Source organism: Trypanosoma brucei, chromosome 11 (assembly GCF_000210295.1).
Source record: "Trypanosoma brucei gambiense DAL972 chromosome 11, complete sequence".
NCBI lineage: Eukaryota > Euglenozoa > Kinetoplastea > Trypanosomatida > Trypanosomatidae > Trypanosoma > Trypanosoma brucei.
In genome coordinates this window covers 3,570,962-3,592,455 of record NC_026744.1, presented here as the reverse complement: position 1 = coordinate 3,592,455, position 21,494 = coordinate 3,570,962, and the positions used below count along the sequence as shown (strand labels likewise).

Below are 21,494 nucleotides of genomic sequence, written 5' to 3'. Positions count from 1 at the left end.
TTTTTTAGGGGGCGTTTTTTTTTTTTAGAAAAACACACACTTTGTGCTGCTGTTGTTGCTGTTGTTTTTTAGTGTGGAGAGAAATTGTTGGGCATGGTATCGTTTTGTGTCTTTGAGTTATATTCTGCGGTACCCTACCGTAGCATGGAGGGAAGAAACAGTTACGACAGACCGTAGCTAACCGATGGAAACGGTGGGAAGGTTGAGGGTGAGGGAAAGAAAAGGAAGTGGAATGGAATGGAATGATATCAACAGATGGTGTTTTGTACTTAGGTATGACATGTGGTGACAATTCTTTTAATGTGGATTCCCGCAAAGGCAATGGTTGGCAAAAGATAAGGGAGGGGAATAGCGATGATAGAACTGAGGAAGGGGCGGTGTGTAATTCATCTCACTATTGTGTTAAATGAATTGTGATATTTGGAAAGGAGACGAATAGGGTGGTAACAAAAAAAAATGGTTTTATAAGTGAGTGTAAGAGGTTATATTATTATACAGTATTTCTCTGGTTAAATGGTTTATTCCCATTCGTCCTTTATCGGGCTTGCACACGGAATGGGGGAAAAAAGACGTGAGGAGTTGCAAGCTCTGCAAAAAAAAAAAAAATCAAAGTGTCCTTCTCCCTATCCCTCTCCTTCTGTTGTTTTTTTTTTTTGCCTGGGAACTAGTAAAGAGGGAAAGTGCTGCTTGTACCGGGACAAAACTCTGCTATTGTCTCAGGCGAGGACGCAAGAGCGCAAACAGGACAAAAAAACGACTCACTGGAAATGTTTTTCGTAACGCCGCGTGCATTAGCGACCATCACTGCACCTCAAGTGCTGGCTGTAGTGAGGTCAAAGCTTGGCGGAAGCCGGGCAGCAGCAAATAAAATCATCGTGGATGTGCGTTCAACAGGGGAGGTTGCAGCGACAGGTCTTATTCCAACCGCTGTCAATATTCCACTGAAGGCATTGCCAGCTGCGTTAAGTGACGAGGTGGACGAGGAAGAGTTTGTGAAGACTTTCGGACACCCAAAGCCACGTAAGGACGAAGCAGAGTTGATATTTTACTGTGAGAGGGGTGTGCGATCCGCCACCGCCACTGAAATTGCAGAGGGATTAGGTTATCGTTACGTGAAGAACTTTGTTGGGAGTTTTGCCGAATGGCGGGAATGCTACGGTGGGGCACCGTTTGACGACGCGGATGGTTGCAAAGGGTGAGGACCTCGGGTTGAATCCGCCGAGGAACTACGCGGTGGTTTCAGGTGGAGGGTCCGGACTTGTAGCCTTCACGCGTTACGATCCCATAGTTTTACCTGTGAAAATTGGTTCAGCCGGTACGCCATCTCATTAGGCGGGAGCAGCTGCTCTCGTGAATTTTGATAACATAAAAACGAGTGGCTCAGCTTTTGTCAACTAGTTGAAGGGGAAGCAGCGGTTGAGCGGGAGCGGCCCATCTTTTCTTATCTCGCTGTACCACTGGTGTGTGCTACTGTTCATATTTTTATTTGATGTGTTTGTGTTGTACTTCGGTGATTTGCGCGTTTCACTGATTTTGAGTTCCCTTATCCAAAGACGCTCGTGCTTCGTTGAGGATTGATTGGAAAAAAATAAAAAGGAAAACATACATATATAAAGGAAACGACAGGACAGGACAGGATAGGATAGGTGTGAAAAGCCGGAGGCAAACCCCCGTCACAAAGCTAAAAGGTGAAGCAAACTATGGGTCAGAGCACATCTTACGAGGAGCTAGACCGCAAGAGGGCACTTAACAAGTTTCACATGGCAGCTCTTCTGAAGAGTAAGCGAAGTGGTAAGAACGAAAACACTTTTATTGTTGATGTACGAGACGCCTTTGAAGTAAAAAGATATGGTACTATCCCCTTCTCCGTACATATTCCATCCTCGGAGGTGCGAAGCGCGTTTCGCATGAGTCCCACCGCATTCGAAACAAAGTATAAAATACGTATGCCACAGGCATCGGACAAAATTGTTTTCTTTGATCAGCGCCACGGCCGAGCGGCAACGGCAGTTGATGTGGTGGAAGCGTTGGGGTACAGAGCAGCAACTTACTTCGCAGATGGGTACAATGAATGGAGTAAATTTACGCAAGGAGAGCAAGAGGAGGACCTCTAAGTGAACATGGTAGAAGTGACCATGGCACAGAAGGAGAAAGGGGAGAAAAATAATAATAATAATAGATTTGCGTTATTTCTTCAATCCTTTATTTGTTTATTTATCTTTGTTCATTGTGAGCTTTCATTGTAGGGATTTCTTCTCTCTCGCTTGTGAAGAGATTTTTTTTTGTTCTTCTTTATTTTTGATTTTGTTATTGTTTGCTACGAAGACAGGTTGAGCCACATCGCCTTTCTTCATTGTTACCAGTGTACTATGAGCTGTGTTGTACACCTCTTTGTACATATGTGTACCCCTTGTCTTGTATTTATTGCTGACCTCCTTGTGGTCATAACTATTCTTTTCCACGCTCTCTTCTTATTGGGCACTCTACGCGTCCACACGCTGGCCTCCCAATGTTCAACGGTTATTCTCTGAAGAGGTACCCAATCATGCGCAGTTGGGCTGCATTTAGGAGCGTTCGATCCCTCCAGCGTCGTTTCATGGCAACACAGGCACCAACGGAAGGGGAGGTACGCAGCGCTTACGCAACACTCGGCGTCGCCACTTCGTCTACATTTGAAGACATCAGGCGCCGATACGTTGAGCTCGCCAAGAAGCACCACCCCGACGTCAGTGGAGAGGAGGGGACCGGTGCCTCTTCCCGTATGGTGAACATTAACAACGCGTACGCCACACTCCGGCGTCTCCACCAATTAGGTGGGTGCGGTATGCACCAAAAAAATAATTGCGCCTCCGGCGGAGTCAGGGCGAGTAGTGAGCACTCATACTATGCTCCACATGACGAGCCGTATCAACCGTGGCATGAGGAAATTAATCCAACATTTTACGAAATGATGTGGGAAGAAATGCACCGACAAGCCGAGAACGAGGCGTTTGAACAGGCCTCCCCTTCGCGCGACAGTAGCTGGAGGCACCACCACCACCACCAGCGGACCACTGAAGCGAGCAGGGGGCAGAAGAAGGCGAAGCACGGCGAAAAACAGCAGCACGCAAAAGGTGGCCAGACTCGAAAGAAGACAACTACATGGCCCGATGCTGACGTGCAGGCAATGGTGAACATGTACCAAGACGGCAAAAGTTTTGATTTCATTGCCAACGCGCTAGGAAAGCAAACAACTGATGTTGTAGCGGAGTTTAATCGGTGGAGTGAAGACAACAAATCACTACCCCGTGCGAGACAACGGTTTTATGGTTTCAACTATTACGCAGAGTCTCCTGAGGTTGATTTTATGGGCATAGATGACGATGATGATTTTACGGACAATGATCCTTATGGCTATGGCGGTCCCGGCGACGAGTTCAGTGGTGGCTTCGTGAGCCCGGACAACATTGTCTTCGATGGCGGTGCCATACCATTCCGGGGGGGGCATTACATGAACACTAACCGCCAGCGGCGGGGAAATAATAACCATAACGATAAGAAGGGTAGGAGCAGCAGGGAAAGGGGAAATGCAGGCGGAAGGCACGAGTCCAGACGGCGGCAGCGCTAACGCTAACCAACTGGTGTCAGAGGCCTCCTCACAATCTCATGATCGGGTTTGTTCTCAACTAGCTCCTCTCCCTCCCTCTTTTAGCCCCTTCCACTTTTTGTTTCCCTTCCGCCATCGCTGAGGAGGCAGATTGTACGATACAAGACATGAGCTTCTCCCCCTTTCCATGCTAGTACGATTGTAACGGTTAAGGTGTTGCTGTTCTCATTATTTTGGACCTCCGTCGTCGTCGCAAAGTTGTTGTTCCTTAGCCCCTTTTCGTCTTGTTTTTCTTTGTGCGTGTGTTCTACTCGACACCGTGGGGTGTTCTCGTCTCCGCATTAGCGTTAGAAACAATAAACACAACGAACGCGCAAAGGTATGATGAAAAATACCGTGCGGCGGTTCGTGAAGGAGATTACCTACTTGGAGGTGTGGGAACATTTCAGACGGTTTGGTGATGCAGCAGGGCCAGACAGTGTGAAATGCCGCCTTTTATGTTCAGACGCTGTCGCTACCCAACTAAACGAACGGATTCGGATGCGGTACCTGTTAGAACAATTTCTCGCGCAGAGCAGCACTACAACTTCTACTGGTGTCGCTGGCGAGCCGCGGCGATGGTGGGAAGGGGATCTGACACGGTGCGTCGACAGCGACCGGCGGGTGCTGGCGGAGACGCTGCTAGAGGATGGCTGGATGTTGATGCAATTAAACAACTGCGTTTCAGATCGGGAGTGGCTTATAACTACGATGACTTTTCAAAGGGAAAAAGGAACCACGTAAACACAGCTACGACACGTCTTCTAAAGCCCTAATTAATCGTCACATGATTCCTCAAATTCCAGAAGGGCGGCCGGTGGGGCTTATCCCCTTCTACAACTTCTACCTCGCCGCAGGTGGGGCCCTATCTATATGGTGGTAGCCACATACGGTGAAGGGCAGTCAGTGTCATAAAGGCTGCGGTTCTCCTGTTTCAGTTATTCGAGGCTCGGTAAACCACACGACTCCACGCGTAGAAATATCTCGGGGGGGGGGGCAATGATTCCAGGACTGGCGGTGAAAATGAGACATACTCTACGGTGCCACATGGGTGGCGAGAGATAGGTGAAAATTTGTCGTTGCTGTGCCGCCGGAAATTTGTGTTGTGCGTAGCCCGGAAGCACCGGCAACATGGCACTCACATTTTTTTGTTGGCGGGTTATTCAACCGGATCCTGCCGCACAGCTCAATAATTATCGATTACGGTGAGTGATTATTCGTGGGGCTGTTGACGATGGCAGCCCCACCATGCCTTACGGAGAATTCTTGTTTATTTATTTGTGTCTGTTGCACTGCCTTAATACCAGGCCACCGAAGGCCAATGGTGACAAGAGAAGCAGTGCAGATACCTTGAGGCGGCTTTCTTTCTTCGTTTATGTGCATGCCAATAGGCAATGATGGTACATTGCGCTTTGAAAGAAACACATGGGGGCTCGTTCCCGCTCTATTTTTTTTTCTTTTATCACTACTGTTATTTATTCTGCTACTTTCTAAATCCCCAACCCTTTTCTAGTCGTACCGCACTCACCCTCTTCCCCGAATTTTTTTCCATCCCCGGTTTACTCCGAACCACCCCGTAACGACCTGAACATATTATCCATACCCCTTTTACTCACAATCGCCCATAGCAGAAGGAAGGGTTTGTATCGTACCCAGTTATTAATGCAGAGTAGGGTGGTTTCGTCCGCGGTCATGTTTCTTGGCGGTATAGCCGGCGCCGTAAAGTCTCTGCCGGCGTTTGTCACGTCGAGCTTCGGTGCCATTGTCGACCCGGAAGATGGTAGAGGAAGTGCGGCATTTGCTGAGATTACAGCGTTAACAGCCTTGCATCACATGCAGCGGCTGATGATGGCGGACGAAATGGGACGCTCGATATTAAAAGAGAGACCGCAGGTAACGGACGAGACATTGGAGTTTGCTAAGACACAACCAGAGGGAACATTTGGGTACCGGTACGCAGCATTTATGAAACGAAACAATTTTCTACCGAGTGGAAGGGCACCCATCCTGCACGTTAGCGACCCAACGCTCGCATACGTTATGCTTCGGTATCGGCAGATACACGACTTTGTTCATGCATATGTAGGGTTAGGGCGGACAATCGAAGAGGAGTTGGCAGTGAAACTCTTCGAGTGGCAACACACGGGCCTTCCGGTTGGACTTATGGCGGTATTGGGTGGTATGCCATGGCTCAGGATGGATCAGATCCTTAACATGGGCATGTATAATGAGTGGGCACGTGCCAATGCTCCCCGTCAGTTGCACGGAAAGCGTTTTGTTTCATGTATACTTAACGTGCCGTGGGAATGGTACTTGGATAAACCGTATGAGCAGCTTGTGGATGACGTAGGTATCGTGCCACTAGATGCATTTCTAAAGGAAAGGAAAAGTGGCGGATTACACGATTCATGAAACTTTTGGACACGCGGGTGAAGTCTCCTTGATACAGTTCTTTTCCAAGTGAGTGGTAGGGTAATTGGAGTATCTGCAAAAAGTTGGAAAGTATTAGGGGACCTCTCAGAGAGCTAATGGAAAGTGAAGGGGAAACAAAGGCGGCTGAGCAGTCGTCGGTTGTATCCGCTTTGTCTGTTTCCTTCGATACGCGCCCAACTGTGTATTTGATAAAAGAGTTTTCAGTTGCGCGGTTTATGGGGGCTAGCATTGTAGCCATCAGCATAGTTTTGTTTCCACACCTGTGGGAAGTGGGTGATTCGCTTTCCCACCTCCTCGCCTGCGTAGCTTGTGTGGCTGACTACATTGCTTTGTGCCAGTTTTCATCTATGTGTACTTTTATCCGCTCCACCTTTACTTCTCTCACCTCGTACCAAAGGCTTTAGGGGAAACACGACTACGGTCATGAGTGAAGGGCGCTTGGAGTCGCTGGCCAAGCTGTCGAAGATCCTTCAGGAGAAGGGTGAGGTGCCGAGTGGCCTGTGGGCGGAAGCCGGCTTGAAAGTCGGCTCGCGGCAGAAGGACGTCGAGGCCGCAATCAAAGCAGAAAAGAAGTCCAAGTCAGCCGCCATCAAAAGAACCGAAGAAGAGTTAGAGAGAGCGGCGCAGGCGGAAGAGGCGCGTAAATTGGGTGTAAAGGTGGAAGAGCTTCAAGACAAGATGAGTGCCATGGAAAAGGAATTTGACATCAATAACAAGAAGGCCCGGGAAGAGGAGCGCAGAGCGGGTCGTTCCAAGAAGGAGAAGCAGCGCGAAGCCGACTACGGAGGGTATGACATGGACACCGAACACGTTTAACATCTTGCAGACGAAAGAACATTGAGGGGGGAGATGGCGTTTGGTTGGTGACTCTTTGGAACATCGACTTCCTCCGTTGTTGGTGCCGGCTTTTGTTTACTTTGTTCGGCGTGAGAGGAAAATAAGTCGCACTGCTGTATCCTTTCTTATGTCCAACTTCCTCTGTTGCCGTGGGTAAGTTCCGTGCGTTGTTTTGGTTTGTGCTTGAGCCCAAACCCGCCTTTGTTTCCTTAAGCAGAGGAAGTTAATAATAAATAACTCCGCCCCTCTGGTGCTTGCCCATATGTTTTTTTTTTTCATGGAAGCACCGCTCAACTTACACATAACTAGCTCCTGCAGGTCCATACGTTCGTATGTGTACCTCGACATTTTATGTCTCCGCGCACGGCTCTGTGGGGAGGAAGGAAGTACGGTTAGGGACTGTTTCTGGCTAATCAAGAAGTTGGTGAAAGGGTGTGCTCCGCATTAACAGTTCAGAGCCGGGTCCCACGCAAAAATTCCCCACGTGTTCACAGCTGAATGTCAGCCCCCCTTCCCTACAAACACTTCTGTGATTAGCGTGGCACGTTGGGGTCCACGGCAACTGGGACACGCGAATGGGCAGGGCATACGTTAAGGTAAAACAAGTATGGTAAACGTGGCTGAAGTAGGTCGAGAGTAGTAATCATGCGCGCTGTAGCAGGCGGCACCCAATCCTTCTTCGTCGCTGCTCGTGCACTCTTCTTTCACTTCTTTTTTTCCTTTCCAGTTTTCGCCGAATTACTTGGGGGTGAGCCGTTTTACCAGAATAGCGAAGGCACTGCCGGGAGTCCAGCATCGCTGAGCCGTCGTGTGAAAATGCGATGTTGTCGGACAATGCACGGACTTGGTGAGTGGTCTAACGGACTCTCCATTTTGAGCGATGCTCTGACGCAAGTAATTGAATCGCGGGGGACGGGGAAGGACAATGTTCTGAGAGCACCACTCCGTTGCGTTGTGGCCAGCCGCTCCATTTGTAGGGGCGAGCAGCTTTGCGTTGTACCAGAGTCGCACATACTACATGGCGAAATTGCTGACAGCGTTCTCCAGCACGCTACCGCGGGTGGAAATTTTACAAGCTACGCTGAGCTAAGGCGCCGCCTGGCGACTGTGAGTGGGATGCCACACCTTTTATCAACACGTGATTCGTTACTGATCACACTTGCGCTCTACACCCTCAGGCATGGCGGAGTAAACCACCCACTGACTAAGTGGGTTTCCAGCCTCCCACCACGCGTACCACCGATGGGATTGCTCTTACAGTTACAAGAGAAAAGGGCGTCTGCCTTTACGCCACTCCAGCGTCGCTTGCGGACTGGCACCCGCACGGCACTCATTTCATCGCCGCTGGAGCATGCCGACACGGACGCGGCGACTGTCGAGTTGATGCTGCAGGCCGCTGAGTCTTGCGGAATTGATGCCGTCAGCAAACCGCAGGTAGAGGTAGTAGCAACGGAACCGCTGATCGCGGCGTTCTGCCGTGGTAAGAGGCACCCACTAACTCAGCGACAACATGAGGCAAACCTCGCAAAGAGTCGGGGCTCCTTATCAGCGGCGCAACAGCAGCTGGTGCAGCTAGAGACGTCAGTCTACTCTGACATTCTTACACCGCTGCAAAGGTGTATGTTTGCTGACAACTTGTTGCCAACCCCGCCAACCTCCACCACTAACCAGCCCGGTGACGACGATGCTGGTGGGGACCCCAAAACTATCGAACAGCTTCGTTGGTCGCACTTTATGATGAGGTCCCGTGCTGTGAATTTGCACTTTATCCCCCACCGGCAGCAACAGCGCGCCCAACCACCCAAAGTAGCAGTGGTTCCCTTTCTCGACATGCTGAACCACTCCGTCCGCAGTCACAACGTGACATACCGCTACCGCTCTGGCATTGGTGTTGTTGTGGTAGCTTCGCGGCTGATCAAAAAGGGGGAAGAGCTCACGCTTAACTACGGGGATTTCAGACAACGTGGTTGTCTGTTCCACGAGCCGTCATGCTGTGCAGGTGCGGATGTAATAGACGGTTCAGCAGCTATGCGTCTCATTGAGTCTCGCCAGATGCATGAGTGGGACAATGCAGCAGATAGTAGTCTCGACGTGGATCACCCAGAAGACGCACCGTTTGGTCAGGGTCCGGAGCGACAGCAGCAGCGCGATGGTAAGAGTAACCTCGGAGATCAAAGTGACTACGGGGAGGAGGCACGGATGGAAGCGACGTGGCTTTGGCGGTTTGGTTTCCCACGCACTGAAGATGAGAAGGCGTACGTGGCATCGCATCTATGGAGTAAGGGGCTGAGGCGTCGAGTTGCGCAGCTCACTGATGTCCGGCGTCGCGGACGCCCCGGTGAATTTGTTATAGGTGTACCCGAGGGCCTCCAGCACTTGCGAGAGCAACGGGAGCGGCTTGAGCGTGAGCGATTTGGCGGGGTAAAGGTTTTTCCACCCCAAAACGCGTAAAGTTGTGAAGGACCGCCATATCACTGTATATTATTATTTTATAATAGTTGGAAGTGAGAACACTCCAGGTGGTGGCAGGGACTTCTTGGGAAACCAGAAGACGTGCGTACACAATGGTGGGTACACGCCGCCTGTTTTTGTAGCTTACGTGTGAACGAGGAGTACCACCGTCGGGTGCATATTCACGGAGCCACAAATCTGCAACGCCTCGGAGCATGTGGTTATTACCTCACATTCCACGTTTGTGTACTGCTCTTCTTCTCTGCCTCATTTCTCTGTTGCTTTTGTGTAAAGGAGGAAAAGGGAAGGAGGACTGTGACCGAGTAGTAGCGGTGTTATGACCCACCAAACCCATGCGCAGGGTGCAAATTCGCCTGATAACGCGGCAGACTTTTGCGGGGCCGACGATATCACATCACCCGCTAGTAGTAATCATCATGGTGCAGAGCACGCAAAAAGAACCCCAGTTAACAGGGAACATAACCGAGCGGCGCGGTACCGTGATTGCTCACCCAACTACAACTTTGAATGGGGTAGTATGACGGAAGAGATGACAATGGTTGGAGGCACTGAGTTCACCGAACGGAGGGGTGAAATTGTGGTGCAAGACGACGAAGAAAGTATTGCCTTCCGTTTCACCAACACCCGGAAGGATGTTCTGAAGTTTCGTGCGTGCATCTCGTATAAAACGCACCGCTCGACAAAGAACGCCGTTCTACCTAGTCAAGTTGGTCCCTTCAATGACGAAATACTGTCCGTCATATTTCTTTATGTTAGCTTAGATATGCGTGAAATACTGAACGCAGGTCAAGTGTGTCGATATTGGCGCTTCTTTGCAAATTTGGCACCACATTGGACGTATTACAACCGGCTCGATTTGGGGCGACGCTTAATGCAGCTCCCCCGTTACCTCCAAAAGATGGTGGGAAGGCCCAGAATAGTGACGAGAGATGAGTACTTCAGGGAACGGAAAAAGGCTGCCGAATTTGACGAACGTGCGACTGAGAAAAGTTCTACACAACACGTACGTTGGTGTATTGCCATTGCTCTTCTCAGTGCGGCGGCCTGTGCTGGTAATTTTTTCTTTTCATATTATGTTGGGGTGAGGTTTGCTGAACGTTATAGTGATGCCGTCCTTGGGAGCATAGCATTTCTTATTCTGCTGGGGTTGGTGATAGTGCAAGTTGTGTTCATTATCATTCCTCTGGGCACTGGTTCCACACCGGGGGAAAAACAAAACAGCATGAGGCTGTTGGCGTGGGCTGCATTCCTCTTACTCACAGGAAGTGTGTTGGGAACCATCACCACACTGACCACGACGCGTGTGGAAAGTACCAGACAATTGCTCGGGGCTCCCGTGGTGGAGCTGGTACCGGGAAAAGGTTGTGAATTAGTGGATTTGAGTCGTGAGCCCGCATTTGCCATATTACCTGCTCCCTTGTCTGATGTACGGTGGAGGCCAATAACAACGGACAAGGAAGAAAAGACTTTCTTGCCTCACTGCGCGTCCCCGGGAGCCGGAGAGAAGGAGGTGTGTTTCGTGCTGTTGTACTTCGACGAATTATACAACTCAAGTGTATTCTCCAACCACACCCAACTCGTTATCTCCAAGCACATCGGAACGAGATATGCGCTTAGCTTCGATCCATTCGACGCTAATAGCAGCAGTAGGTGGTGTGAGACGGGGAAGAGACCACAAACAATCGCCGTGACGATGCCTGTCTACGTTCGTTTGGTGGAGGAGCGTAACAGGAATTATTTTGATGATTCATACCTGGACCCTCTACGACGCCCAGGGAGGATATCCTCTATAAGTTATCAATGCAGCGTTAAGTACCCTCGGATAGTGACGGAAGACCCTCCGGGTGCCTCAGAGATTTGGTACAAAAGTCAGGTGCCGTGGCGTCGGCATCATATCCCTCTTGTCACGGACGTTGAGAATACGCCACTGCGTTACCTGGAGGAGCACAATCACTTTTTACACTACTCTTACGCATGTTACATCGCTGCGGCCCTGTTGTGGTTGTTTTTGTTTGTACTCCAATGCTTCCTGCGGAATCACGCGCTCAAGGTGCTTGGACTGGCCACGACGTGTACCCTGTTAGTAATGAACCCAGTGGCCCTACTGGTGTCCGGCGTGCTTTGCATTACGCTGTCTGATTATTATTTTATTTGCAACGAAACAACGGGCGGGGCGATGATCGGCACAGGGATTTCCTTAACAGCCTTTGCACTCGCTGCGTACGTTTGTTTTTGGTGATGGCAGGCAGTACGGGAAAGCATGAGGTTTTGTGATCAAGTGGATGAAGGAGGAGCGGCAGCACACTATGAGGTTCAAAGTGAGTAATGCGAACTTTGACAATCTTTGTGTACGTGCCTGGATGCTAGCGTGGTGATATGAAAACAATATTTAAATAGCTGCCGTCTCGTGGGGTGAAAGTGTGTTTTCTACTGATTTTTTTTGTCGGTGGTGCCCTCTCGGCGACGGGCTCAATTGTGCCCCCTGTGACGTTGTTACTGTCCTTTAATTTCTTCGTCCCATCTCCCATTCTCGACCATTTGGTCCAGTGGGAGCTTTTATACTTTGTTGTTCAGGTGGACAAGTGCCGTGGCTCCTTTGTGGCATGGGCTTGTTCTTCCCTTTAACCCTTAATGTCTATACACTCCTTTTATCGTAAAGGAGGAAAGCTGATAAACGATCTTCCGTGCAAGTGAGAAGTGGAAGCAATCGAGGCAGTAAATATGCAAACTGTTATGACAGTTGGAGACCTCGGCCCGCCTCCTGGGCCCGCGTCGCCTTGGAACGCTAGCTACAGAAACAGGAGGGAGGGTGTAAAAAGAATTTGCACGGAAAGAAAAAAATGGTGTTGTACATGAGAAAATAAAGCAGAGAGAGGTGTTCCCGTGCAGTTGAAGGGAAGTTCGTTAGGTGAATGGTGCGTCGCAGCGAAATAAGTGGGGCTGCTCCCATCTTCCGTTAACTGTTTTTCGAGCGTAAAAAGTTGTTGTTTTTGTTTTGTGCGCCGTCGTGTTTGTATACTCCAGCTCTCATTCTTCTGTGTCTTTTTATGTTTTTACCCTTCCCCGGTGTTGTTGCCGCACCTTTGCCCTCGGTATTAAAGTGCTCGGGTTTTTAATGGAACCGGCATCCTACCTTTTTTTTCGTAAGTCGTATGACTTGGCTGTTAGTAGTGGAGGTACAGTGTTACGTATACATATATGCAGGTACAAACGTTGTTCCTTTTGTTACTTATAACTCCCCATGTCTACTATCAGAAAAAGTGGTTTATTATTGAAATAGGTTGTCGGATTTACCCCTCGAATCATCTTCTCCAGGGAACTGTGAATATACCCACACTTTTTTTTCTTGCATTTTTGTTTGACTACCTCCTTCGAAAAAATCAAATAAAGTTATAGTACTGTAAATGTTTTCGAGGACTGAAGTTGATGCCCTCTTCAACGAAGCACTTCGGGTGTCTCAGCGCTCTCTATTGTTGTTAAACGAGCGGTCGCGGGGCCCACCACCGCCACAACAACAGCACCTCCAGTCGCCATCGACGGTGGGTTCTTCCGGTTTTGCAACCACCGTGCAGGAGCTGCGTAGCCTTGCTGATTTCTCTGCCTTCGTTGATGCAGCTGGAGATGTTTGCCAGCGTATTCAGAAGGAGTCGAGGCAGCCATCGAGCACCATGCAGCGAAGGCGACAGAACGGAGCAACATATCCGCTCCTCAGTCGCGTTGTTGAAGGTTTGGTGGGAGTCCGTAGGGTGTGGAACGGGGGAGTGGAGGAGTTGTGGTCGAGTGGCGCAGCGCTCACTCTTTTGTTACTTCGTGCAGCCCTTTTTGCTGATTGGGTTCATGGGATGGCTAAAGCGGAGGAAATCCGCACAACTCTATGTGGCGTAGCCGAGAACGCATCAACGTTTCCCCTTCGGGAGCAACTGCGCCGGGAAGTAGATCCGTTGCTCCTGCTGCTGCGTAAGGTGAGGGAAGGGATGCCTGAGGAGTTTGTTGACCAATTTGACGCGGAGGTGATCCGAGTGATGTGTAGGTTGCCAATGTCGGTAAATGCTGGGAGGGAGCATGCTATTGCGCCGCTCTACTCGTTGCTGCTGTTTCCAGGACTTATTCCATACGTAGCGCTTAATGCGGCCCATCCGCTTGCGGCAATGAATGTCGTTGCTCCAATAGAAAATATCGCCACGGGACTGCTACAGGTTTATTTAAGGGAAAGCGCTGTAGAATTCAGCCGTGCATGTAGCACACTTGTACGACACGCCGTGCTCGTCGGGGCGTGTGTGGAGCAAGGTGCGACGTTAGTGGGAGAAATCCAGAAGGGTGTATGCTTCATGAAGCAACTATTTGATGCACTGCTTGTCTCCGTTGAGCGTGCCTTTTCCGCTGCTGCAGCACCCCGCGCAGGCATGACTGAGGTGTTCTGCAGCGCCTTTGCGGGACCGTTTCGGGCACTTGTGCAGATGTGGGTGAGCACTGGAAGAGATGCATCCCCTGTGGTACCGGCAAATGAGCTCCGCACGCTTTCGCATGTGTGGTGCACCGCCAGCTACCGTGCCTTGATTGTGGTTGAGTCTCTTGGCCACGCTGAGCTTGGTGTTTTAAGTGGCTGCGGTAGTGCCACCTCACAGCAGAAGCGATATAATGCCATGCTGCAACAGTCAAGGGGGAAAATCACAACTGCCATTCTCTCTGCTGTAACGGAAGACAGATTACTACTTTTCGAGGAGACAGCCGCACGGTCAGGTCATGGGCACAAAGTGTTTCGCATTTGCGACGCGGGGGTGGCCCCCGCCTCTGGTAGCGGGAGTCCATGCGTTTTTGTGTACATTGACAACGGCACTGTTTACATGAAGGTCGGGAGGGAGCGCACGTTCCGTCGGGCGAACAGCGTGGAGGAGGTGTTTAGTATCTTCACACAGTAGGCAACGAACCCCCACTATCAACAGACGCTTCCCTTTTCTTTACATTCCCGCATTATTATTGTTATTTTTTACCAATTCTTCTGTACGACATCGCGTCGGTGTAGCCTGTTCATCGGTTTTTCCCACAGCATATTGGACTGTGCACGCTCGGTTGCTCTTCCTTTGTTGTTTACTCTGATGTTCCCCTTTAACATAAAGGAGGCTCTCCTTCCTCATTGCATAGTGGTTGGGTGGCGACGGGGGGACGGGGGCAAAAAGAGGGTAAGGGAGAAATAAAACCGAGTGTCCTTTCATTCCACCTTTGGATGAGTGAAGAAGATGGTGAAGGTCTGGAAGGAGAGGCCTCGGTGCAGAAATCGACGGGATTCTCATTGTCAACACTTAAGGACCCTTTTGTGCATGAACTCATAGCCGAGAATGAGGCTATGCTTGCTGAAATTACTTTCCTCCGAGAAAAGCGTCATGGTGCCGAACACTTGCAGAAGCAGTGCGTACAGGCGGCGGAGGAGGCCGTGCGTCAACAGTTGGTAGCGGAAGAAGCAAATGAACGAGAACGAAGGCAAGGCAACTTCTTCAAGGTCGCGTTACGGGGACTCCACGATGATGTCGCTGCGCTTCGGGAGGAAAATACTGCTCTGCAGAACATTATGTTAACCGTGCAGGCGGAGCTTGGGGCAAGTGAGGAAACACGAATAAGTACTGTTTTGCTTTCCCCGCGGATGACAGCTACTGGGAAGGAAGTGACTTCGATGCGTTCAAGTGTAGTTCCCGATGTTGAGAGTAAGTTGTTGGCCCGCTACAGCACTTTTTTGGGTAACAGGAGTAGTGGTGAGCGCCCCACCTCACCAACTCGCACCGCTAATCCCCAGGGACGTAAGCGACCCCGGCCAAGTGGTGGAGACTGGATGTTTACTCCCTTGGATGGCAGTGGCGCGGATCGTGGGCAAAATGGCGAAGCGCACTCTACATAGAGCAGGGGTTTCCCAGCACAACCTCTGCGTATTTAAAATAGTTTTTTTCCTTTGTGGCACAATTGTTGCGCTGTGTGATGTGTGGTGTGCGTGTGGTGCCAAAATCGCGGTTTGGCTGCTATAACACAAGGTTGTCAGTGTCTGTTTGGGGCGTAAATGTGGCCTCGTGTGTATTAGTATTTTGTGGTCGGACATCAGTTGCAACGCCGCCGTGCCCTCTCTGTTGTTGTGTTGGTTTTGCAGTATTGCCCAGGATGCCCACGCATTCACAACTGAAAACCTTCGAGGGCGCACCCTACTGCCAACATGTTGCCGTTATTTCCGCAATTTTACCTCTTTTGTAACTTTAGATATCCCCCATTATCGTTGCAAGCAACAGCAAGAGTGTATTTTGTTGGTCGCGAGTAGCGTTGGAAGCGCTCAGCGACAACGCCGAAACTGAAAGAAGCCGTGAGAAAGCTAGCGGTGCAGTCGGTTGCCATAAGAGACCAGAAGGTGCAAAATTAACACACACACATATATATATATATATATACTGGGTTTTAAAGTGCAAGTGGAAGAGCACCAATGGGCTCTGGGTTTGTTACAAGGCTTGCTTCGCTGCGGAGGCGCAAACGGCTGTTATTTCAGGTGGTGGTCGTTGCCTTTGCGCTGTACATACTAAGTATTTTATTTATGCTGTATGCCGACGTGTCAACATCGAAGAACTCCGCGAGTAGCGCAGCTACCCCGCCTTCCACGCCCGGATCTGTCGCTCCTTCAAGGGAATGGAAACCTGATGAATTAGGGCCTAAAATAACGGAGTATTCGACGAGGGTTGTGGGGCCGCAAGAAAGGGACTACATCCTTGAAGTGCAGAAGGCTGCATTAGCTGAAGCAGGTCGAAGCGGACTGCGTGCTGTAACGAGCAGAACGCTTGTGGATGTGGGTGTGTCCGAAAAACAGCTGGTGAGTGGGTTCCTCACGCGTGTGTATAACAGCGATTCTGCGAAGAGTGGTCCACAAGTAGAAGGGCCATTGCAACTTATGCCTTACTATAAACAAGATTCCAGACGCAAGGATGCCCATATTGCCTACTACGATGGAATTATCGATTTGGACCAAAACGCCTTCGCGGAGGCGGTAGAGAACCACCTCTTTAGCGAAATGCTGTTGCTTGTATTTAGTGATTGGGATGAGGCTACGGATAAATACATCGCACTTTTGCAACGACTATCGGAAGCAATGAACCCCTACAAGGAAGCCCCACAAGGGAGCTGGCACGTTCTTCTTAACAGCATATTATCAAAGGTATCCGAAAACCAAGCACCAAATGTTGTAACTGCACGCGTTAACGCCTTCGCCACCTTGTCTACCGGTGGTGGGACAGGAAGGGAGGGGCGTAATCATCTATTTTTATGGCCAACAGCGAAATCAGAGGGGCCCGTGCAGGTCATAGCTGCTATCAGAAAGGCAGATTTCGGGGAATATCACTTTTTCGGCAGCGAGACACTGAAAATGACGCTCCACTCTCCCAGCCTTTTCTTCTGTTCAGGTGGAAAAAAAAGCGTCCACAGGTACGATGGACCCTTAACAGAGAAGGGCTTGATCAACTTCGTTCATGCACATACATCATCACATTTGCAACTGACGAAGAAAGAGGAAATAGACGCTGTACTGGGGAAGTATGACCGACTCCTCCTCATTCTGTGCAAGGGTTCAGGCTACAATGAGGGGAGTGGTACCTCTCCGATGCGCGAGATTCTCCTCGAAAATGACGACATCCACTTCAAGCTTCGGACAAAGATCCCCACCTTCTTCGTACAAGAGGAAATGATGGAGGAGGCGCACTCGATCAACTGGAAAGCACTGAATATCATCGAGACAAAGGAACTGAAGCTGGAGAGCTTAAAGTTCTTGGTTGACGACCCCCAAACCGGTGTGACGGCCGACTTCATAACTCAACTTCATGCATTTCCGCTTTCGGACGACGCAAGGCTCCTGCTTTTGGATAGAATGGTGCCCAAGGGTGAAAGTAAGGCTTTTCCACTTGATCACTTTACGGGAGTTGCCCTGCGTTTTCCCGCACCGAGTGGGAAGACAAACTTCTCGGCATGGGTTAACACCGTCGGGACGCGTCTCGTGGATTACGCAGAGGATATGATGTCGGAAAAGGCGTATTTGGTGCCCGTGAGTGGCTTAAACATGCAGCATGTGTACGAGCGACATTTCCGCACGTCGTACCTCGCTCTAAAGAGACGGTTACGGCAACGTCAAGGGCTGACGAGTGCCCACGGAGCATCAAAGGAATCATTGGAGGACCGGGGAAATAATCGATTCTTAGTACTGGTCGTATTGCCACCCACAGATTCCGAGAGGGCCACCGAGTGTGAGCGGGCGGCCCGGCGAGCAGCAGGTACGGCTCGCCGTGACACGAATGTCCAGTTCGCTTCAGCGGCTTTTGAGGAGGCGGAAGAATTGTCTAAAGAGCTACGCACGGTCATCTGGCGTGACTTCGATGAAAAGATGTCGGTAACTAACTGTGAAGTGTACGTTTTTAATTCTGATGGTGATGTGCGAGGGGTGGACATGGGCTATGGTGAACTGCAAGGACCCAAGGGAGGGTGGGGACAACTTTTCCATAGTGATGTAGGAGGGTCTGTTGGATCACCAAAGCACTGTATGCCCGCCCCTCGTGCCCCCTCCCCATCGGTAATGTACAAGGCGCTGAGAGGATTGCGCGATAGCATAAGCAAGGCAACAAACGCTGATGCGCGCGCGACCTACCGAAACATCTTGGTTAGTGCTGTGAAAGGTGTTGCACCATCGTATTTGTGGATCCCTGAGGGGGAAAGCGTGCCGCTGATAGCTTACAACCAGAAAGTGGAAGACAACCGTTGTGAGGCAGCAAAAGAGGAGAGTGTATTCCTTCTTCTTATTCACGATAGTTCGTGTGCTGCAACGGCGAATCATTACAAAGCACTGCGCCTTCTGGGCAATTGTCAGAAGAAGGGTGTTCTTCCCTCATCGGTCAAGCTACTGGAGTACGACATCTCCGATCACTACACCACATTATTCACGGTAGAGAAACTTATACAACCAATTGCTGCACAAGTCGATGTTGCCAAACGGACAGCGCTCTATGAGCGGCTGCACCCACTTCTACAACACACGGCATCACTGCATCCTCCACAATTAGTTGTTGTCAACCAAACCCATATCCTAAGCACGCTGAATACAGCAACGTACTACATCCAGCATTCGGTAAGTGGGCACAAACCTTTAAAAAATGGGTTTGTTCGCACTGTAGCCAACATGTTGAACCTCGTGGACTCTGGCATACACGCAGACAGAATTGCATCTTGCATGCTGCAGAGTTTGGAAGATGATCGTGCTGCACGGAAAAAGTACCGTCATACCGGCAAACCTGAACAATAGAAACGATGGCGTGTGCCCATACACGCATAAGGCGTTTGGTGGAAATGGAAGTGAAGGAGTAAAACTGACAGTGGTGGTGAAAACGAAAACAAAACGAAAAGTAAAAGGTGAGTTAGGCAACCTGAAAAGCTAGCTGCGGGCTAACCTGTGATCCCCCTTTTGGAAGTGTAGAACGAGGGATAGGGAAAAGAGAGACTCTGTCCGCCGGTAAAACTAAGTTATTACTTTGCTGGTTGTTCCTATTCTCTCTTTTCTTCCACGGGTGTTATGCTGCGTTTTGCTTGCTTATTTGTTCGTCTGTATATGTGCAGTAGCACTTCCTCTGTTAGGATTATTATTCCCTATGTTATTTCACTTCACCGTCAACAATTTTGTCTTGCGTATCGGCGGTATGGAGCCCCCGCTTTGAAGCTTGTGTGATGGTTCAACGTTGCGCTTTCGTCTCTCCGTGTGTATCCTTCCAAATGTGGTTCAGATGTATGGAAAACGAGTTCTTGATATAAGTGCAGCTTTATCTTATGCTCACACACCTGTGAAAGCTAGTTACACTCGTGGCCGCGGAGGATGTGGGGAAGGACGGAGATAATGAAATAAGACCGCGCAATGGAGTAGGAAAGAGAATCGTGTAATATAAGAAACTTGCGATGCACATGCTTCTCTTTACTGCACGCGTGGAATACGTAAATGTGGAAGGTGCAAATGCCGCAAAAGAAAAAAAAAAGGAAAAAGTAGAGATGGTGAGGGTGAATGTGAGTGCGCTTGCACAGGGGTTTGTAACTGAAAGAAGATGGTACCGGAATGAGCGGAGTGCCCACTTACACCGGTTAACTATTTTGTTCGTTTTCTTGTTTTTTTAAAAAAAAAAATTGCCACAACCTTCCATGTTGCTGCCTGCTCAGCGCGTCCTTCACGAGCGATCAAGCGAGCAATGGGAGAAGTATTAGGAAGGCGAGGAGGGAAATGATGGAACAAGGGGGGAGGGAAAGGGTGGCTTGTGCTGCACTTCCCGCTACACAAAAAAAAAACGATGATGGCTTCTTCACATCGGGTAATAGCATGAATGGTTCTCCCATAACTCGGTCCCTATTGTGGGACCTAACAGCGAGTGACAAGAGAGAAAAATACGACGTTAATGGCGGGGTGGCTGCCAAGTAGGTGGTGTTGACCACACTACCTCTGCATTCTGGTAATGTTGTGTTGTTCTCCCAGGTAGGAACAACATCTGTACTCGCCTTGTGCTGCACTGTATCAAGCTAGAAAAACTTTTCTTCTCTGCTTCGTGAAGTTGTAGTGTGCAAGCCAGTGGAGGTCGTGGTAATCATATATAAGAATATGAACCCGTCAAAGGTAGTCCAAGGTACGCCAAACAGCGTAGAATGGGACCCAAGAAACCCACCGGACACACCATTTTTCACGGAAACTACAGCAGTGGAGCGCAGTCGCATTCCGACGGAATACATTCGTCGAATGGAAGAAGCTACACGCTTGTACGCGATGCATAGGGAAGGGCGCCACGCACTTCACACAGCCTGTCAAATAGCTTCGTGGACAGTCGCCACGCAATGCTGTTGGCTTTGCGTAGGTGTGTGGCTCACAGTGCGCGGGTACCGTCACGCCAATCCTGCACATTCATTTGTAAGTGGTATGACGTCCAACAAAGTCTTCTGTCGTGTGTTTACTCCCATCCCAGTGCTTGGCTTGACCATGATGGGTGTGACGGCAGCACAACTCCCACGAGACGTGAAAGTTCTGATCACTGCGCGTGAGGGAAGGATGGAAGAGGAAAACTGCATGAAGAGCGCCTTTGACCAGTGCATGGCGGCGCTCGCAGAGGGCAGATTAGCTATGGGGAAAGAGGGAATCCTGGCAGCCTAAAATATGGGAAAAGATGCAGCCGCTAATGGTGGTTGTGGTTACGTTCACAATGCTTTTTATCGACTTTAGTTTTTTTTTAACGAAGTTAACCGGGTGGGAATCGTGACTCCGGCGAGATTAGTTCTTTTCCACGCACACTTTCCTCTTAGTTATGTAATTTATGATTTTTCACTTGATGCGCTCGCTTGTTTTGCAGTAGGTGTCCGCGGTGGCCCTTGCAGGTGAGTGACAGCTGAAGGTTGTGTCAGTGTGCCACGATGTGTAATTTATGATAGTCAGAAGTTCTGTTTGGCATCTATACCAAACACACATCTTACGTTTACGCCAACTTTTTATATCACCAGCGCTTCAAGGGATGGTTTTGAGTCCCCTTGTTGCGGTTCAAGAGGATAATTAACGCAACCAAATGGGTCTTATACACGCATATCAAACAAGAAATGTGAGACCCCAGTTAGTCAGTGCCCCTCCTTCACCACGCGTGTCCTCACAAGTTGGTGCATGGTTGAGTCTCACACAGTCAATCACTCGCTTAAGGTCCGGACGGACTTGAGGCGAATGCTTTCATTTGAATTAGGCCTCAGCAGGCCGCCGCGGCGCCGCGGCGGTTTGTGTTGGAAGCTTGGGAATGGGGCATTTTCCGTATATACTTATTTATTTTTATATGTGTGCTGCGTCGTATCAAGCAGGGTGGCTCCCGTCTCCATTACGTGTGTGAACTGGATGCTGTGGGTTAAGGAATGCAGTGCCCACACGCAAGCGGATATGTACTGTCCTACCAGCGCTTACGTGTCGCGACCATCCTGGGTCTACGTCTCACACATTGTGTTGCGAGTTTCATCCTTTCACCCTTTCTTTTGCCTACATCTTGAATTCTTTCGTTACCCGATTTGCCTCAGGGTACTTTCGTGCAGTCTAAAAAATAAAGAGGAATACAATTTTCAGTAA

At 49.8% G+C, this 21,494-nt stretch overlaps 13 protein-coding genes across 13 annotated transcripts; all 13 read left to right on the top strand.

Annotated features, from left to right (window-relative positions):
• Positions 1-767: 767 nt before the first annotated feature.
• TbgDal_XI15200 (hypothetical protein, conserved) lies at positions 768-1,199 on the top strand (the record flags this gene model as incomplete). Its single annotated transcript, XM_011782363.1, has 1 exon — positions 768-1,199. One exon carries the CDS (start codon positions 768-770, stop codon positions 1,197-1,199), a length of 432 nt encoding a protein of 143 aa, XP_011780665.1.
• A 501-nt stretch (positions 1,200-1,700) lies between these two features.
• Positions 1,701-2,114, top strand: TbgDal_XI15190 (hypothetical protein, conserved; the record flags this gene model as incomplete). The annotated part of the gene is made up of 1 exon (XM_011782362.1): positions 1,701-2,114. The coding sequence occupies one exon, from the start codon at positions 1,701-1,703 to the stop codon at positions 2,112-2,114; it is 414 nt and encodes a 137-aa protein (XP_011780664.1).
• Positions 2,115-2,509: 395 nt separating this feature from the next.
• TbgDal_XI15180 (hypothetical protein, conserved) lies at positions 2,510-3,607 on the top strand (the record flags this gene model as incomplete). The annotated part of the gene is made up of 1 exon (XM_011782361.1): positions 2,510-3,607. One exon carries the CDS (start codon positions 2,510-2,512, stop codon positions 3,605-3,607), a length of 1,098 nt encoding a protein of 365 aa, XP_011780663.1.
• A 360-nt stretch (positions 3,608-3,967) lies between these two features.
• TbgDal_XI15170 (hypothetical protein, conserved) lies at positions 3,968-4,369 on the top strand (the record flags this gene model as incomplete). Its single annotated transcript, XM_011782360.1, has 1 exon — positions 3,968-4,369. The coding sequence occupies one exon, from the start codon at positions 3,968-3,970 to the stop codon at positions 4,367-4,369; it is 402 nt and encodes a 133-aa protein (XP_011780662.1).
• Positions 4,370-5,287: 918 nt separating this feature from the next.
• TbgDal_XI15160 (ubiquinone biosynthesis protein-like protein,putative) lies at positions 5,288-6,037 on the top strand (the record flags this gene model as incomplete). Its single annotated transcript, XM_011782359.1, has 1 exon — positions 5,288-6,037. The coding sequence occupies one exon, from the start codon at positions 5,288-5,290 to the stop codon at positions 6,035-6,037; it is 750 nt and encodes a 249-aa protein (XP_011780661.1).
• A 444-nt stretch (positions 6,038-6,481) lies between these two features.
• Positions 6,482-6,874, top strand: TbgDal_XI15150 (hypothetical protein, conserved; the record flags this gene model as incomplete). The annotated part of the gene is made up of 1 exon (XM_011782358.1): positions 6,482-6,874. One exon carries the CDS (start codon positions 6,482-6,484, stop codon positions 6,872-6,874), a length of 393 nt encoding a protein of 130 aa, XP_011780660.1.
• Positions 6,875-7,540: 666 nt separating this feature from the next.
• Positions 7,541-9,346, top strand: TbgDal_XI15140 (hypothetical protein, conserved; the record flags this gene model as incomplete). Its single annotated transcript, XM_011782357.1, has 1 exon — positions 7,541-9,346. One exon carries the CDS (start codon positions 7,541-7,543, stop codon positions 9,344-9,346), a length of 1,806 nt encoding a protein of 601 aa, XP_011780659.1.
• Positions 9,347-9,683: 337 nt separating this feature from the next.
• On the top strand, positions 9,684-11,606 carry TbgDal_XI15130 (hypothetical protein, conserved; the record flags this gene model as incomplete). Its single annotated transcript, XM_011782356.1, has 1 exon — positions 9,684-11,606. One exon carries the CDS (start codon positions 9,684-9,686, stop codon positions 11,604-11,606), a length of 1,923 nt encoding a protein of 640 aa, XP_011780658.1.
• A 1,165-nt stretch (positions 11,607-12,771) lies between these two features.
• On the top strand, positions 12,772-14,286 carry TbgDal_XI15120 (hypothetical protein, conserved; the record flags this gene model as incomplete). Its single annotated transcript, XM_011782355.1, has 1 exon — positions 12,772-14,286. One exon carries the CDS (start codon positions 12,772-12,774, stop codon positions 14,284-14,286), a length of 1,515 nt encoding a protein of 504 aa, XP_011780657.1.
• Positions 14,287-14,591: 305 nt separating this feature from the next.
• TbgDal_XI15110 (hypothetical protein, conserved) lies at positions 14,592-15,257 on the top strand (the record flags this gene model as incomplete). The annotated part of the gene is made up of 1 exon (XM_011782354.1): positions 14,592-15,257. The coding sequence occupies one exon, from the start codon at positions 14,592-14,594 to the stop codon at positions 15,255-15,257; it is 666 nt and encodes a 221-aa protein (XP_011780656.1).
• A 567-nt stretch (positions 15,258-15,824) lies between these two features.
• On the top strand, positions 15,825-18,674 carry TbgDal_XI15100 (hypothetical protein, conserved; the record flags this gene model as incomplete). The annotated part of the gene is made up of 1 exon (XM_011782353.1): positions 15,825-18,674. One exon carries the CDS (start codon positions 15,825-15,827, stop codon positions 18,672-18,674), a length of 2,850 nt encoding a protein of 949 aa, XP_011780655.1.
• Positions 18,675-20,006: 1,332 nt separating this feature from the next.
• On the top strand, positions 20,007-20,549 carry TbgDal_XI15090 (hypothetical protein, conserved; the record flags this gene model as incomplete). Its single annotated transcript, XM_011782352.1, has 1 exon — positions 20,007-20,549. One exon carries the CDS (start codon positions 20,007-20,009, stop codon positions 20,547-20,549), a length of 543 nt encoding a protein of 180 aa, XP_011780654.1.
• Positions 20,550-21,047: 498 nt separating this feature from the next.
• Positions 21,048-21,494, top strand: TbgDal_XI15080 (hypothetical protein, unlikely; the record flags this gene model as incomplete). Its single annotated transcript, XM_011782351.1, has 1 exon — positions 21,048-21,494. One exon carries the CDS (start codon positions 21,048-21,050, stop codon positions 21,492-21,494), a length of 447 nt encoding a protein of 148 aa, XP_011780653.1.